This window comes from Nylanderia fulva, unplaced genomic scaffold (assembly GCF_048542155.1).
Source record: "Nylanderia fulva isolate GAGA-0341 unplaced genomic scaffold, ASM4854215v1 Scaffold9, whole genome shotgun sequence".
NCBI classification, from domain to species: domain Eukaryota; kingdom Metazoa; phylum Arthropoda; class Insecta; order Hymenoptera; family Formicidae; genus Nylanderia; species Nylanderia fulva.
Genome location: NW_028191026.1, coordinates 1,551,775 through 1,570,568, shown reverse-complemented (window position 1 = coordinate 1,570,568; position 18,794 = coordinate 1,551,775). Strand labels below are relative to the sequence as shown.

Sequence of the window (18,794 nt, the reverse complement as noted above, 5' to 3'; positions counted from 1 at the left end):
ACTTGTAGATTAAACAATTATTAAGTCAATGAAAAGTAATTCTAATTAAAATTGTTAATATTTAAACGTTATTGTGTCATTATTATATATGCAAATTGTAACAATTATGTTTAATAATTGATGTATTAGTAACATAGAAGTTATTGACGCAATAATTACCGTAAGAATTTCACCATTTTTAATTGTAACTCATCTTATAGAAGGAATTATTTCAGAAGATAGAAATCGCGTAAAATACATGAAACATCGCAAAATATATCCCGGATACGTTTCACGTATCGAAAAGCAAAGTGTAATAAAGAAATTTACTGATACTTTTTATGCGCAGTTAAACCGGAAATGACAAACACCCCGCTGACGCGAAAGGCAGCAGCGAACAAAGGAATAAACGTCCAATTGTTCTGCAAAGCGCGAGGATCTCCATTGCCGCGTTTCACTTGGATCTTCAATGGGAAAACTTTATTGCCGAACGCAACTGAGAATAAATACAGTATCACTCACAGTGATGTAAGTCACTTTATAAGACGTACTTATCTCTTAAATAACAACTTCCTTTACTAGTATATCTTCTTTAGAGCGTTGTTTGACCGAAGCACCAGTATTGTACTGCGTACTGTAAATCTTATTCTTCGTTTAACTCCGTGCGAATCTCACTTTGATAGAATTTTCATGTTAAACGCAGTTGAGGAGATATTTACCGTCGAAAATTCAAAAGTTGTAAAGTTGTAATCCGAAAGGATAATATCTTAATTAAAATGTTGCTAAGAGAATCGTAAATAGGAAATGATATACTTGAAAGCTATATCCTAATAAATTTCATATAACGATTAAATAATTTCAAAAATATCTTTCTTTCAATAATTATTTCAATATATTTATATTTTTAAATAAAAAATAATTGTATCTCTTATCTGCTTTTTATTTTTCTCAGCTATCCGAGCTCTATTCGGAAACAACGTTGACCGTCTATAAAGTGAAGTCACACGATTATGGAAACTACGAGTGTCGAGCGCAGAATAAAATGGGACAATCTGTGGACGAGATACACTTGGACGTCACATCACCGCCGGACAAACCGAGTGACTTAGAAATCTATAATGTTACACACGACTCGATCACGTTGATTTGGAAACGCGGTTTCGACGGTGGCCTGCCAACGTCCCATATGATACGGTGGCGAGAGGCGGCAGTGCATTATGAGAATAGCTATCACTATTTGGATGTCTCGCCTGGCGAATATAAAGCTACTATATCCGGCCTATCGCTTGGGACTTCTTATGTGTTTAGCGTGAAAGCTCTTAACGAGAAGGGAGAAAGCGGCTTCTTGCCGGATCTTCTCAAAGCCCAAACACTTCGTAAGTAGTAGTTAAAAACCGTAGTTTTCCCTTTATCCCTTTCCCATTCAAAAAGAGAAAATCTTGCGTAGAAAAGCTTAACGTTATTAATAGTATAGTCACAATAGTAAAATGAATAGTGCTGGAATTTTTGGTATAATTTTCTTGTAGTAAACTACAAGATTTGTTTAGATGAACGTGACAAGGTATATATAATCAATGGTATGGTAAAATTATAGAAACCGCTTTGACTCACTGCAAAATTATAATTATTAGCAATTTTCTCTCACAAGCAGCCAAGTATTTGCGTTAGATAGTACATCGTTATTCACGCTACATGGCGGAAAATAACAGCTTGCTAAATCATTATGCAGATCATCGGAACATAATTAAACGCGATTGCCCCGCATTCACATAATTAATCATACTCAGTAATTAGGTTGATCATGTATTACGTTTAGTGTGTCTCGTGAATGTTCGCATGGCATTTATATCACGAGTTAGTTGCAATAAAGTACATTAGACATTATATAGCATTTACGAAAATCATTATCATTTATCATAGATTATCATATGTAATATCATGATTTTTAGCATGAATTATACATACCGACGATCGTAACAATATGGTATCACTTAATTTTGAAATTTTTCCGATAATATATTTTTTTAAAGTGCCTAATTACGAATTACAAGCTCAAAAATTCTTGGAAAGTTAAAAAGTCTGAATTATTGCAAATTATTCACGCAGTTAATGTTAATTAAGGCTAATTTAATGAATATAGAAGAAAGTAGAACAGTAAATTAGTGGATGTTTGCTCTTTTGAAGAGAAGAAGACAACAGACAAGTTGAATAAGTAATCAAGTCGGTACTTGCTACTGCTTAATTGGTAGTTTTGTATAAATTACAGCCATATTATCAGTATTACAGCATTATATAACTTCGAGGATTTCGAAGTTGACTAACAATGTAGATTCATTCATTGCATGAATAACATAAACCGGTGATGGGCCATTGGCTTGGGTTACAGGCGAGGCGCCACCAACCGAGTTGACATCAAGCGAGAATAGTTCCTCCTACATCATCGTCATTATCATCACTGTTTCCGCCTCTGCTTGCCTACTCATTGCCGCGACCATAATCTTTGCTACAGTAAAATCGAAAAAGAAGGCCCAGCGTACGGGTAAATATAATATTTATCACATGTTTTTTCTCTCCTTTATTTTCTTAGGACCGAATACAGACGAAAACCTGCCGAACGAAGTCCTTTTGGAAAAGGGCGACTTTCCAATGAATTATATCTATACGTTAGCGGCGACTTCCGTCATCATTTTTATCGTTAATGTCTTCATCATGTTGTGGTACATAGTACGAAAGCGAAATAAAGCTCGTAAGTTTAACGACCTATGATATTTTAGCGCGTACACACTCTAATTTAGAGGATTGCACGAACACATTAAAAATCAATCCAGCCTTTGACTACAATCGCGCCAGAAAATAAGAGAAAGTATAGTAAAATTTTTTTTTCAAAACTGTAGGCTCTCTGACCAAAAAATGTTTAAAATACATAAAATCACATTTTTAAATTCAAATAAAACTATAATCAATTATTTGATTGTGCAATATAGATTTATAGAGGTTGCTATTATAAATTTAATCTTATAAATATTAAATTTATTATGTGTTTTATATATTATATTATTAATTACATAGTTGTTAAAAAAATTTATTTTATACAAAATACAATTACTAAAAAAAAGATCGAATTATATTTCTTTTAAGTCTCTATTATATCTCTTTCGATAATTGATTCATCTTTTGTGCGACTGTAGTCTTGTTACTCCCTTTATTCTGTCACTCGCATGTACTTACCGTGTGTAATTTTTGCACAGGTATTAATAAATCGCAGACCGCAGACATGTATGCACCGTCCACCGTGAACGGCGACACCATGACTGGCGAATTAAGTTCAATGTCGGACGAGAAAAGCGATGTCAACTTCGACGCTAATGATTACGTGGTCAGTGCCATCAGTCAGTATGTTCTTAGTAACAAATAATTCCGGAGGGTAGGTTTGAGTTCTAGCAACACTTTCTGTTTCATTCCTCTATTTTTATAGTTTTACTAATTTTGCTTTCTTTCTCTTTTCCTACTTCTCATTTGCGATTTCCGCGATCTTTCTTTTCTCGCAGTTTTATCTATTTTTTAATGCAAGAGATTGTGATAGCTAATAATATGTCGCGCAATGTTTTACTTGTATTAATAATATTATTCCTTTTGTCGCTAATTTTAATTTTAATTTATTTTTCAACCATGTTTTTGCACTCGGAATAATATGTATTATTTTATTAAACATGATATTATTTTATTTTAATTTAATTATTTCGAAGCTACGCGAAAATTTGTATATATTTAGTGAAATTTGTTGGAAGTTTCGAATTACAAAGTTGATTTAAAACACAATAACAATTTAAAATAAATCTATTTTTTATTATACTAGTATTTTAATATTGTTTTGCAGTTTAACGTACTTTAATTTTTATATAAAACTGATTCTTTGTGACATATTGTCATATACAATATTTATGTCATAATGATTTCATATCATCCGAGCGCAAAGAGTTAATTCAGCTAAGTATAATCTTCTCAGGTAAATCTAACAGATATCTCTTAATTCAAACATTATAATAATGCTGCCATGAAAGCTGCCCGAATTTGCAACATTTTAATTTAACGAGATTTTACGATGCCAGAAACTTTCTACATAATATGCTTCATAAAGTTGCTTTCTTACTTATTAAAATATTAGTTTCCTTTCTTGCAATAATATTAAATTATTTCGTATATAATGAAAGTAAGAATAGTGGAATAATGAGATAAAAATAATTGACTTCGGGCGTTCAATCATGACGACAAAATAGTTTTTTTTTCATTATTCACTTTTTCATTATCCCTTATTTGAGATTGAGAAAACATTTATATGACTCACCGAAAGATGCGGCACAAATGATGTGGATGTGTTGGTCTGCAAATAAAAATTAAAATTACTTGCAAAAATCTAAACGGCATATATAAAATAATAATTTTTTCATAATTAAATAATTCTATAAATTATATTTAAATATGACAAAGAGAAATTAATTGTATTAGTTATTTAATTATAATTGACATGTTTTTTTCCATTTTTTACTATTTATTTAGTTGAAAATATTAACAAATTTAATGCTAAAAAAATTTTACATTTATTATTATCTTTATGATTGGACAAGAATATATAATTTATTTTTTCGTAAATGTAGATTTACAATGAATTCTTTTTTCAAAATAATATATATGCTAAGTCAATTAACGATTGAATAAATTTACGCACCACTCCGTTGTGATTTCTGCATCGTCCTCCTCTTCGAATATTCACTCAAGCGGACAAGAATCGATCACGAAAACACTAATTACACTCGCGGACACTAATTACTGCGATACGATACTCGTCTATCATTTTCTACGACATACTTGCAAAATATTTATTTACAAGATCACATTCAATAATGCCGAAAATGGGTTCATCCACGATAATCGCGATCGTATATATGAGTAATTAATACAATAAAATGCTCACCCATTTCGTATGCTTGACTATTATTGCACTCGCAACGCGTTCTAGATGATAATACGTGATACGAAACGCAACGAACCGGCATTCCGATGCTTTCATTACGCGAGCTTGAAGAAAACGCGCGCGCCCGGCAACTTTTCGCGGGAAAATGCAGGATGTTCCGCGACGTCACAGCGACGTCACGACGACGTCATGGCGACGTCACGGCGACGTCACGGCAAGGCCGTTCGAAGGGGAGAGATATATATCTATACAGAAAGGAAGAGAGATATATGCATAAAGAGAATTGATAATTAATCGTTACGAATCAATCGAGATGTGCGAAAATTCGATTGCACATGCGATAATTAAGCTTTGTACAAATAATCGATGCCGACTGAATCCGGGTAGATTGATAAATAAATCGTCTCTGGGACGTGAAAAGGACGCGAACTCGAAGGATCGAAATTCGATGCAATGCTTCGGAAGCATTTCAGTAACGCAATATCGAAGATACGATTAATCTCACGTTAATATAATTTGCACAATGCTTACCAATCGTCCCTTCCGGCATTCCTCGACGTTTTATTACACTCGCGACGAGTAAAATATTAAATTGCGAGGAGCTACGATTCGATGCGTCCGTCTGGTTCACGCGATGCACTACTTGTGTTGGAACGACGCGGCGGCAACTTCGTGTTGTTTCAACTTGAGCGCGAGAACGAGAGAATCGAAAATAGATCGATATATGTTTTATTTGCGAAAAAGTAATAATTACCAAATATCGTGATCGACGTTTAAAAATTCTAATGTCTGATGAACAACTATAACAAGTAAAATATTCTCGTGCACGCGAAAAATAAGCTTGTCGTCGAGTGAGAAAAAAGGCGGGACAAATTGGCGGGGAAAAAAGGCGCGAGAAGCAAGCACGAATTAAAAATTGCATAGATTGCGAGCGTAATTAAGGGTGCGTTCGGAAATCTTAGGCATAGAGTAAAGTAACATTTAATTGACCAATCACGATCAAAAAATTTCTATTGATAATAAAATTCTAATTATTGATAATAAGACGCTACTTTATCTCACGAATGGAATTTCCAATCGCGTTTTAAATCAAAATTAACGCGTCGCAAATTAAAATACCAAGCCGTACGAATAAAAAGTACCGATGCTAGATTGAACTTGGTAACAACATTCCTGTCAATGAAAATTATTAATTATTTATGCTAAATATGACGATCAGAATTATCGCGATTAAGAGTCGTTAATTATAAATGATTACAGATTACACGATTATGATTATTTTATTATATATTGATTGCATAATTATTAATAAGTCGCTAATTATATAGAGACTAATTATAAACGAATTGATCTATTATCGATTAGTAAAATTAATAATTAATTAATTAACTTTATGTTTTCTGTGTGTAATTATTATCTTGATTTAAATATACATATATTAATATAAATATACATATTATCATCTTTATATTAATTAATATATTAATATAAAGATTTTCGAAACTATAAAGTTAACTAAGTTTAAAAAATATAAAAGAAATATGGACAAGTTATTACGTTATAAATACCGATTTCGAATCGCGCGGTCCGCCATTTTTATTTGCACTTTTTCGATTTATAGTTGTCAATCTATGTTCACGAATGCAGTTTTGTTCATGCTTATTTTTGACGCCTCTTCCTCTCTTTTCTTCCCGCCATTTTTTCCTGGTCGATGAGAAACAATCTCTCATGCGCGTGAGTGAATATTTATTTATCATTAATTAATTATTAATTACGCAAAGCTCAAGTGATTAAGTAGATCTTTTAATATTAATTAAGACAAGCCAGTTATTGTAAACTGCTGTTACTCCACTATTTATACTTCTATCGAAAATAAGATATTCAATGTTAAAATATAAAAAAATTTGATATACATTATTTATAAAAATATTATAAAGCATAAGAAATAGAAGATAAAAATTTTACATACATGAGATAATATTTCTATTTAATTTTGGTTTATTATTATAGAAAAATAATGTGTAATGCACAAAATAACTATATATTATATATATTAAAAATAATATTTGTATTGATCGTATTAGAGGTTAATTGAAGCAAAAATTTTTGAAACAATAAATTTAGCTTCCATTTCATGACGCCTACCGCATAACCGAATCAGATCACAAATCAATAATTGTTTAATTTGTTGTACAATAGGACGAAGGACGCAAGACCGCAGCTAGCACGTATTTAATAGATCAAACTATACAGGATTTTGGGAAAGGCGGTTTAGAGATGCAGGTTCATCAGGGCACCCTCGGTCGTCGCAGCAATCACATGCAGACATCCATGAACATGGATTCGCCACCGCAGCGAACTACTGCCAGTGGGACTCTCTCGGGTACATTTTAATTCGCATTACATTTACATCTTTTTAAATAATAAGAATGCAAACACGATAAAATATATCACTTATATATTTTCCATTATAATTTGAAATAAACTCATATTCTGCATATAGCGAATCAAAGTATTCAATGATTTGCATCTTCTTCACACCTGGACAGACAGAAAACACAGGAGGAAAAGAAGTCACTCAAGCCAAACGTACAATTACTGGATGAATCGCAATAATATCATAACATACGCATAATCTGTCAATTGTTATTTTTCTATAACATTACTTTTTTTCTATAACATTGTCTAATATCCATCTTCTAACATCTACATTACTTTGTATAATGTTTTCACAGCAATGTATATATTATCCTTTAATATTACAGTGTCGAAATCAAGTTACATCGGTAATCCGAGCCCGGCGCCGCCCAACGACGTGAGCTTCTACAGCGTGGAGATGGACAATGGTCGGGGCTACATGAGCTACGACGGCAATCCAAGTCCGGCACCGCCCGTCATCGGCGATCCCTCTGGCGGGCCCTATTATCCCACGTCTATGGGTTCGACGGGTCACATAATGGGCGGACACTTGGTGGGCACCGGCACCGGCACCTTGACGCGCACCAGGACGCTGCCGCGTCCTGTACCGCCGCCCGACGTTACCGTGATGACCGCGGGCACCAAGTCGCCGATACCGCCGTCAGTGCCGCCGCCGCCCGCGACGTTTGCCCGGGTCGCCAACAACGGCGGACCTCATTCGCATCCGCACTCGCATCCGGCGCCGCCGCCGCCACCCTGCCAGAGTCACCCGCTGTCAACGTTCGCGGCAACACCGAGTTATTCCGACATCGATGGCCATCTTGTCTGAGGCTCACCAATCTTCGGGCCCAGTTCGGTGCGCGGCAAATACCGCGCCGTCGCCCAGGACGACGACGAGGACCGTCGACCGGTCGCGGTCACGGAGAGGAGCACGCGTCTTTGAATGACGTGAAATGTCATGATGACGGAACCTCTTCTAAATCATTCGCATCGTTCGAATCGTCACCCATCATCTCCAGGAGCGACGACGAGCGGATCGACGGCATCATGGCTTTAAGGTCCTGGCACTCATCATCATATGCGCCTGAACAATCTCCGAAGACTCTGTTTGGTGCAGAACGAAAGTGTGTACATAGAAAAAGACAGAAAGGGAGAGAATGAAAAGAACATTGCGACGAGAGCGGTGCACCAGGTAAACATGCTGTAAACACGCCTTTCCCTTCCACGCGACTACTTCCTAGATGAGAGGAGACATGCGCGGGGCTCTCCTATGCGATTAAATTCTAATCTTAGGGATATATATATATATATAAATATATATATATATATATATATATAAAATCGAATACTCGATGAGCGACGACGACCTTGAGAGAAAGAGAGAACGATCGCGCCAGCATGCGCGAGCGTACTCCAAAAAAACTCGAGGATGGTTTTATTGTTCCATTTCCGCTATCCTGCCTTTTCCCCAACTTTACCATTACTCCTACTCTAACTCATTGTCTTTGTCCGCTCGCCTTAGCGTTAGTATCCGCTAAAAATCGCGATCAGCATAATCAGCATACGATCGAAGCTCCAAATCGACACCGATTTTATCGAGGAAAGTATATTTTCTGTAAATACACACGCGCGTAATCAGAGAGATAAAGAGAAAAAATCGCGGCAATTATTTCATTCTTTGATTATTTCACGTCGGTTGTACCTATTTATCATAACGATTATATTTAGATATCACTATGCAGGTATCAACGACTATCGAGAAATCCGCAAGACTTTGAGATATCACCCGAAAAGCGATTTTCTTCACTCTGAACGTGTGACTGATACTGAAATGTAGATTTCTAAATCTGCAATTCGATTGCAGATTAACTTGACGATCAACACTGATGATATTATTGTCAGTATAAATATCATTGGATATATATCCGTTTTCCTTGGCACTTGGCACAAATCATTCCATAGCTTAAAGTTGGAAGGAAGAAAATATCATTCAAAATATTTGATTGATCTCAAAATATTATAATAAGGAAAACTATAGATTATAAGTTTGTTATTAAATGATCAATACTTTATTATATCAATATAATACCAAGCATTATAGGAAAATATTATAAAATAATATCACTATAAACTATAATGCTAAATAACATTTGTACAACATTTTAAATATTTTATATTCAAAATGTTTTTTTTATTCAACTTGCAAATTTCTACTTTTAGAATTAATTTGCAATAATCTCTTCATTACACAAGTTTATTCATCTGTCTTCCAATTTATAAGCTAAATTGGTTATCCCAGTTCCAAGGTATCGATATGAATTTCCATGTTTACGATTATCGCGCACGATTATCGACATTGATTTTCAAAATAGTTGATAGCAATATTAATTAATGATCGCACAATACTGCCCCTTTAGAGCTCGCAACTACGCACGCACGAGTGGGCATATCCGTCATGACCGTCCATTGTTTACTTTTGCGTCGATAAATCGGTTTATCCCGACGTTTTCGATGCTGAGGGAGACGAGACAATCGTTATTACAAAGAGGAACGCTTGGAAAATCTAAAAGAGTGCGATAGCGCGGCGAGGTTTAAGGTTTTCTTTCCCTTCCCGTTTCCTCCATCCGTACCATTTATGATCCTATTTGAGTTAACGGCGTTCTCCTTGAACACAATGTCTACGATATGCTAGATAGTCGAGTTTAGCGCTAAATGTGTGGCGACTTGATCTCGAATTTCAACATTTCCACTCGGTGAAACACCATTTAATGCCAGGATATAGTCACTTTTAGCACTAAACGGCAAGAATATCCAACGAGTCCATCATTTTGCGTTTTACGAGGGCATTCAGGATCTTGCGATCCCTGCGAGAACAAGTAGGTGAATCTGGAGTCAATTGTAACAAAGAAGAATATATTGTATTTAATACAACATGTCTGAATTACATTGAATTGTATTTCTGAGAGTGCATGAAAATTTTGAAATATTTTTTCCAATTTAGAATTGATAAGGAACATTCCTCTTTACATTCGATCTTTATAGTTTTCTTTACACTTTTACCCTTCAAATTGACTCCAGATTATCCTATGCATCGCATAGAAAATACATACATGAAAACTTAGGACGATTTGAAAACTAATCGTTGTTTCTAGTAAACAACCTGTATCTTGTTAACATGATGCAATTTGCATATCATAATTCACATTCGCGCTTCATTTATTTATATTAGAGTTACTTGTGTTTTATATTGCATTTATATATGTTATACAGCTACGCTGCGATTCTTATCCCTTATGAGTAACTCTTTAACGAAAGGAAAAAAAATACCAATCTGACACGTATCGTACGTAGAAAACGGAGTTTTCACTGCCGATCCTAAAGTCAATACTATAGATAGAGTCCGTTGACCGCGTATACATGTTGATAAATACCTTTTACCTTCTTAAACACACGCGATATACATATAAAATATATGTTAAACGGCCATGTGCTGTATTACGCCGATTTTTACGATGTTAATCGTGTACGATCGATCGCTCGTTTAAACAAATCTACGTACGTTTGTGTTTACTGGGAATTCCAATTAACCGAAATAAGAGATCCAAGCTTCTCGCCACGAGAGAACATGAACGGATTGAGCTTGTGTACATCTAGAAGTGCGTTTATGAATCGAAAACCGGGATATACGAGAATATCAAAGGCACACGACGAGTGCGGACTCGTTCGATCGGGTCGTCGACATCGCAATTTGGGTCGCAAACTCCGATTATCGTGATTCTACTTCGCGAGCGATTGTTAACGCGAAATCAAGATACCCGAGACGTAGCGAGAGATGCTTCAGAGAGGAACAAAAGAACGGGAGAGCTATACCAGTGAATGTCTTGGCGTAGTGATATCTCGAACAAAGACAATAGTACGTAAGTTTAAATTGCTACGTAATGATTTTTAGTTAAAGGGGGGTATAAAAGGTACTCTCTGCCGACAGGAGGAAGATATTCGCGTCATGCATTATCGCGGATATTACGTATTATTAGCTAAATGTTCAACACACATATACATATATTTTTGCATTTATTTCCAATTACTAATTATGATTAAATCATGTAAATAGTATTGCGATAATGTCTCAGTGTTTCACACGCGATCAAAAGAAAGAGAGAAAAAAATTCAAAAAAAAAGCCAAGAAAAAAACAAGTAATTCAAATGGATCATATGAGGGTCTTCACTATTACCTAGGCTATATACGAAGTATTGCTTAGAGAAGGTAATAACGCTGTATATCCGCGCAAGGAAGAAAAAGAAAATTAATCCCGTTGATTGGACAACGTCTTTCCGTTCTTCGTCGAAAGCCTAAGTAGTCAACGTATATATATTTTTGAAAAAAAATGATGACGACGACGACGAAACTCGATGCGTTTGGCCTATCGTAAGAGGGAGGGGAAGGGGGGAATATTGTATATTGCAACAAGGGAGCCATGTAACGCACGATGCATTTGCATTCCGGCGGTAAAGGGCTGTGACAATGAGAGGTGCAAGTCCCGAAGACGTCGCGAAGTCTCTCTTAAGATAGGGAGAACATCATCGTCGCCGACGTAGCAGCGCGTGACGATTTACGATAATTATAATAATTGTTATCATTTCGCCGCTTACATATATAGTATATATACATACATATATATATATATATAATTCCATTGTTCGTTCCCGCGCGAAATCCTGTCTGCTCGTCGGCGCGATAAAGTCTCCCTACAATGGTGTTCTTAACCAGGGATCGCAAAAAGAAGAAAGAAAAAGAGAAAGAGAAACGGATCTGCGACGACGAAAAAAAAAGATCTTCCGGGATCTTTCACACCTCACCGTTAGTGGTGAGGAATTGTTTGTAGGAAACAATTATACTTTATCCGCCCGGACGGTCACGTGCGTCACATCGCTCATCGCGGAGAGATTGTTTGAAAGTTTTATGAATAACGTTTTTCCGTAGCGTACGCATATATATTGTTGTTTCTCATTACAGCGATTATTTGTTAACACAATAGATTCTACGAAGCTTATAAGAGACAAAAAGAGAGGAAAAGAGAAAAAAAGAGAAAGAGAGAGTATTGTTAAACCGCCGTTGTGTATGGAGCCGCACAGTTCGGCTTAGACTGATGATAAGAAATTCACGTATGCTCAATTAGAGATGAACATGTTCGCGCATAATTAAGAGTTCTATTTACATATACATGTTTTATATTTGTAATTAAAAAAACAAATCATCTATACTTAATATTACCTGAAGATTATTATTAGATTTATGTAATCTCCAAAGTATTTGCTCATCAAAGTGCTAGGCATGTTAGACGGACCGCTATTCGTCCAAAATGGTACCTTGGAGATGGACATACCATCTAACACGTATGATATTTGATATTTTACATAATAATAACGACAACACTTGTAATTTCGTTGATTACTCTAAGACATAGTCAATCCTAATTATACAATCATTAAGGATATGGAAAAGAATCAATTAATCGTTTTACATGTATATATATACATATATATATATATATATAAACGTATAATGTACATAGCACTTAGATAGACACGAAAGGAATGAAAGAAATGAAAATACTTGAACGAATTATATCAAACTACGAAAAAAAAGAAAAAAAACGAATCGAGAGAGCTTTTGTATACTTAGGTGTATATTGATATATTATTCACTTTGTATCGTTCTTTTTATCGCGATGATAAATAGGGATTAACGACAAGCACAATTGTTTCTAAAAATGCGACAGAACGATATAAAATACGCGAGTATCGCGAATCGCAAATCGACGACGAAATATAAAATAAATAAAAAAAACCGAAAGAGAACGAATTTGGAGGAGTATGCGAATAAAAAGCACGTAGAGAGACGTAATATATGCGAAATTGTATCCGTTCCAAAATTGATATCGCCAGTGTTCCACCGCCTTTGCGTGTCACGCCACATTTTTTAATGACGACGACAGTCTTTTACGACAATTTTTTATTGCAAACCAGGCTCTATTCTCTACTTTTTCACGCGTAGGAGAGATCATTTTTATCCCTTTGTGCCGAGGGTTGCGCCAATAATAAACGAAAGTACGTTGTACTCTCTTCCTTCCCTTTCAAGTTTGTACGTAACTATTATCGCCGCGACTGGTCTAAGTGTTGCTTCCGTTTTATGTGCCAACCGATCGATGTTGTTCTTCGACATGTGTAACATACCGTGTTAAATGCGAAATGAGACGTTGAGGAGAAAAAACGAAAGATTTTAGCACCGCGGTCGACGGAAATTTCTCGGCACGATCGGCGCCGCTTCTCCGAGTACAACAAAGGTCAACAAAAAAAATAAAGAAACGGAGAAAAAGAAGATAAAAAATAGAAGCGAAAATAAAAAGCTCTCTTATCGACGATGATCGATGATGTAACATAATTGAATGCAAACCACGATTAACTGATTAATGTACATATACATAGTATTTTTACATTCTAATTCTAAATTACATTTCCAATTCTAAATGGTATACACAACACTACACTCACTGTGAGCTTCGCTCCGTCATCTGTGTATTTGTTTATTCACGTTGACGACGACAGCTGCTTTGTTGATCGTTGTCGGTCCATCCCTCTCGTCGGGCTAGATATATTTCGTACAAAAATGTATTTATAACGATTATTGCTCATCCTCTCTTCCCTCTGATTTTTCAAACTCTCCCGTATATACACATTCTCGCGCTGCTGCGCGACGTTCAATAAATATATGCCTTGTGCCTTCGCCGCACCATGTTACTTAAACCGTAATATGTAAGACAGAACGAGGGAAGAAGAATACCTTAGGTGCGATGCATTTATAATTGTTTTTGGAGACGCGTTCGCGTAATTTGTCTGAACTGTGCTCATTGGCAAAATTCGTAGCAGGATCGTGTTAATCTTGAACGTTTTTAAAAAACGAAATACAAACTTAAAGAGTGACACATGCATTTCTTTCAATTTTTTTAATGTAATTTTTTGTGATTTTTTAGTGATTACATGTTTCACGATTATTGTCGCCCTATTAGCACGGTCTTAATCAAAATTAACGACGTGATTTTTACGTTCGAACAACTGCCAATTTTTTACATTGATATTAAAACAAGAGATGTAAATAATGATTTATAACACATATACACAGAAGCAGAGCGAAGCTCGACACGCTAGTCCTTAATTTAAAACCAAAGTAAAAGCAACATTGTGTAGCGTTTAAGAATCTCTATTACGTATACACACACCTGTGCGTGTCTATACAGACATAATTATAATTAACGATTCCAATCATTGTAATTAGGTAAATGAACTAACCGATAAGCAGATAGGTAAAAATAAGCCACTCATTATGTGTATCATCTTGTTTTTTCATTCGTAATTTTTCACTACACGATTAACATTTTACCTAGGGGAGCCTTTCGTCAGCTATAGGATTATTCCGTATCTGTATTCTGTATATTGTTTTCTATTGCAACTATTAAAACTGATTGTCAACTTATAAATCGGTCTATTATGGCTTTCTCTCTTCGCCAACGATTTCCATTGCCTTTTCCCTTTTTAACACGATGCTAATGGAGAGAATTTTATTTAATAAAGTAAATTGCATAAAATATTGTACATATATAAGTCAAAAGCAAATTTTCTTTACTTTAAATTAATAAAGACATGGTAGACCACTGAAATATTTATATCTATATTTGTAAAATAATTGTTATGTAAATGTAATAATCTAAGTAATTAATATAGTAATTAATCAAAAGAACTGCAAAAAGACATTAACTTCTCTATCGAAAGAAACAGAAAAAATATTAGATATAACATATAATTACATTCTCATTAATGACAATTAAAGAAATCCGAGCTGTATATATTTTGCAGACTAATTTTTAAATTTCTCTTTAAATTTGATTGCAAATATTCTTGAAAACTTTCTTTAGAATGTTTATTTTTGTCTTGGAGCGGAACATATATATACAGATTATTTTGTAGATATGTTACAGAGCCAAACATAACATAAACATTGTTTGCAACACTTCATCGAGGCAAGATCGTTAGAATGAAGAGAGACTATTATTATGATTCAATACTTCATTCAGTTATTCAACATTGACCAAGAAGGAGCATCCGAATGAATTAATATTACACATGGAACAACTTACTGTGAGAAACAACGTGAATGCTATGAGAGATGTTTTGTAAGTATATTTTATAGCCTGATAAAAATATATCAGATGTTTAATAAATCTTTCTTTTGCTTTTTTGATTTTCTAAAGAAGGTCTATTTTATTACAATTTAAATATAAAACGAGTCAAAAGATATTATTAAAAAAGAGAAATTTAATTAAAATAAATTAGCAAATTTTTCAATATTTATTTTACAATTAGTATATTTATTTAATGGAGATGTTATTGAAATTCAAAAAAGCTTTGTAATCATATGTCAATGTATATTTTTCCTTTTGTATAGCACAGAAGATAACAATTACTATTGTATTACATTACATTTTTTGTCATTCTGAACATAGAGGATGATAATGACGATGATTATAACAATGATGATGATGATAATGTGAATGATTGGATAATTATTGAAAAATGAAGCACTAGATAGATTTTAATAGAAATACATCTCTTAAACATCCAGTTGCGCTGTTCGAATCTATTAATTATTTTGTAATTCGGCAAATAAAAATTTATTCATCGATATCAATTAAAAGAGTTCATATGTTAGACTGCTTTCTTGATATAATTTATTTACTCGATTTGTGTATTGTGCATATAAGTACAGTGTTTTAATTCTTCGTAAAGAATCCTTTTTCGTTATATACATATAATTAATAGTTATTTAATACTACTAATTGTAAATTTGAAAATATAATTGTTCATGAACTAAAATATTCTACATTGCCATTATAATTAATAGTCATTTAATACTACTAATTGTAAATTTGAAAATATAATTGTTCATGAACTAAAATATTCTAAATTCCCATATTACATTAATTCGAAATTACAAAATAAAAATATCAAAAAATATATTAAATTTTCACCGATTAAGAACTTTATAGATTCGAGAAAATTTGTCGCAACGAGATTACATACAGGATTCGCCTTATCAAAAACAGACTAATCGATAATAATAATTGTATGCTTAACTGCACATTAAAAAATAATGTGAGCGCATTTTACATTCTTTTTTTTTATAACTCTCGAAAACACTATAGTTTTACAGCCTGAAAATGTTTCGCTTTTTTCGCGACAGACGTTTAACAAAACTTATTAGAATTCTATACATTACTATGAAATCGCTTGCTACTTGTGATCATCAATGAATAAACTCAATTAATATCGACAGGTACCATGCTGATATATTTATATAATATATAGGATATAATGTGTTTAAAATAAATACGAATTGCCTATGTGTTTTCTTATCGCTCAATGATCGCGAGAGATTATTATCTTAATTAAGACAACTTACGACAACTCTCTTGCAAGATATTTGCAAATCTATTCAAGATATACCCCTTGCACCTTGAGGTGTGACATTTCATTTGCGATGAGTACACAATTTACAAATTGTACATGAAAATTAGTTTGTCAAAGAAAATCCGATTATTGAATTGCGAGATTTATGAATGCCATTGGAAGATCTCGAACTAAATTTTAATGATAAATTTATTTTAATTTTAATGATAAAATATATTACTGGCCAATAGTTTGAGTAGCTTTATTTTTATTTCACGATAGATAACACTAAAATAAAAGACATGAATTGACTATAAAATTATTCATCTCATAAAGCATATGCATTTTAAATTAAAACATATAGTATTAAAAAAAAATATTTCGAGGAAATGTAATTTACATGCGTTCATTAATAATATGTCAGTAAAATAATTTGTCAATATCATATATCTTTGTTATATATTTCTATTTAATTTCTTACTTTAATATTTTATTATTCCATATCGATCTCTAATATGGAGAAGATAAATATATCTCTTTACAAATTCTTTACATTTAAATACTATTAAAAATTCTAAAATCATCATATAAAAATAATTATTATATGAAGAAAAAAAATTAGATTGATTTGTTTTTTCTATTTTTGATAATATTGGCTCTCTTCTTATATCTTATATATATTGTCTTCTCTTTTGATGAAAGAACATTCATAAGATAATTTGTCAACTTCAAGCTTTATTTTTAAAGTACTCAAACTATTGACCGACAACATATATAATACCACATGTAAATATCTAATAAGCCTATAAAAGTCTTAATTACACTCGGCGATTGTTCGATAAACTCAGAAAAATGAAGTAAATCGGCAACCGAGAGAAAACATAAAGTTTTAACATAAGAAAAAAAATCACAGTTTTATTTAAGTCTAGATTTGTATGTATGTATAAGCGGTATTAAATAATTGTACTATTTACAATCTCTCGGAAGGCCTCGGTGCGACCTATCGAGCCACACGACGCGCTCTAATAATTAATTAGTCAATTAATGAGTGTATTCTCTCTCTCGGGTCATTATCCCGTTCGCAAGAGCATCGTTCTATCTACGAATGAGGGAGAGAATATAGCTAATAATATATAACACTTATATATAAAATGACGTGCACGCGCCCGTACTTGTGAGTACAATATATTTTGATCCGGTACTTTGACATGGGTGAGGTTTGCTCTATTATAATAAGGTAAAAGACAAGGCATTCTGTTGACTCGATGACTGACATAATGCATACGATGCAGCATAGCATATTTTTTACAATAAAACAGAAATTCTGTCTGAATCTCTTTTCCTTCTTGTATTACGCCCTACACTTTAAAACAAATCGCCAATTACAATATTAAATTTTCTATTCGATTCGATAGAATTTTATATTTAAAAAAAAGTAAAATTCATTAGCCACGAAATGACAAAGTACATAATTTTTATACAATATCTATACATAAGCATACATATATTAAACATCTTTATCAAACTAATTACTGTCTCTTATGTATCGCGAAAATTAATTATTTTTAATTTTGCTCCGCTCATATAGTCGCTTTTTAAAACCAATGTCTTTTACCTTATTACTACCTTATTAGCACGATAGTCGCTAACAAACATATGCGCAATCCTGATGCGGAGAAAAAGGGTTTCGCTTTGATTAAATGTACATGTAATATATGTATATAATGGCGCTCGCGAGAATATCTCGCATGTGTATAAAAGTTTATCTCTTTCTTCTAATATTTCGCTATTACTCGGAGTAAAGAATCACTCCTACGTGAGGATAGTCCTTCTGCTGATGATATTCTCATTTTGCACAATAAATACCACGAGAACGATTGGATCCTTGGATCAACTCGCGGTCATATATGTATATATTTGCAAG

At 33.6% G+C, this 18,794-nt stretch overlaps 1 protein-coding gene across 4 annotated transcripts in view; it reads left to right on the top strand.

Annotated features, from left to right (window-relative positions):
* Positions 1-14,904, top strand: part of sns (sticks and stones) — a 258,920-nt gene extending 244,016 nt beyond the window's left edge. Inside the window, exons 15-20 of one of the 4 annotated variants that reach the window (XM_029323023.2) lie at positions 329-507; positions 932-1,355; positions 2,366-2,725; positions 3,228-3,355; positions 7,151-7,334; positions 7,717-14,904. In XM_029323023.2, coding sequence (XP_029178856.1) covers positions 329-507; positions 932-1,355; positions 2,366-2,725; positions 3,228-3,355; positions 7,151-7,334; positions 7,717-8,198 — 1,757 coding nt within the window. In that variant the 3' untranslated portion in view covers positions 8,199-14,904. Of the gene's footprint in view, positions 1-328; positions 508-931; positions 1,356-2,365; positions 2,726-3,227; positions 3,404-7,150; positions 7,335-7,716 lie in introns of those variants that run through there. The other 3 variants (XM_029323024.2, XM_029323025.2, XM_029323026.2) reach the window with 3 other exon arrangements.
* Positions 14,905-18,794: the final 3,890 nt, after the last annotated feature.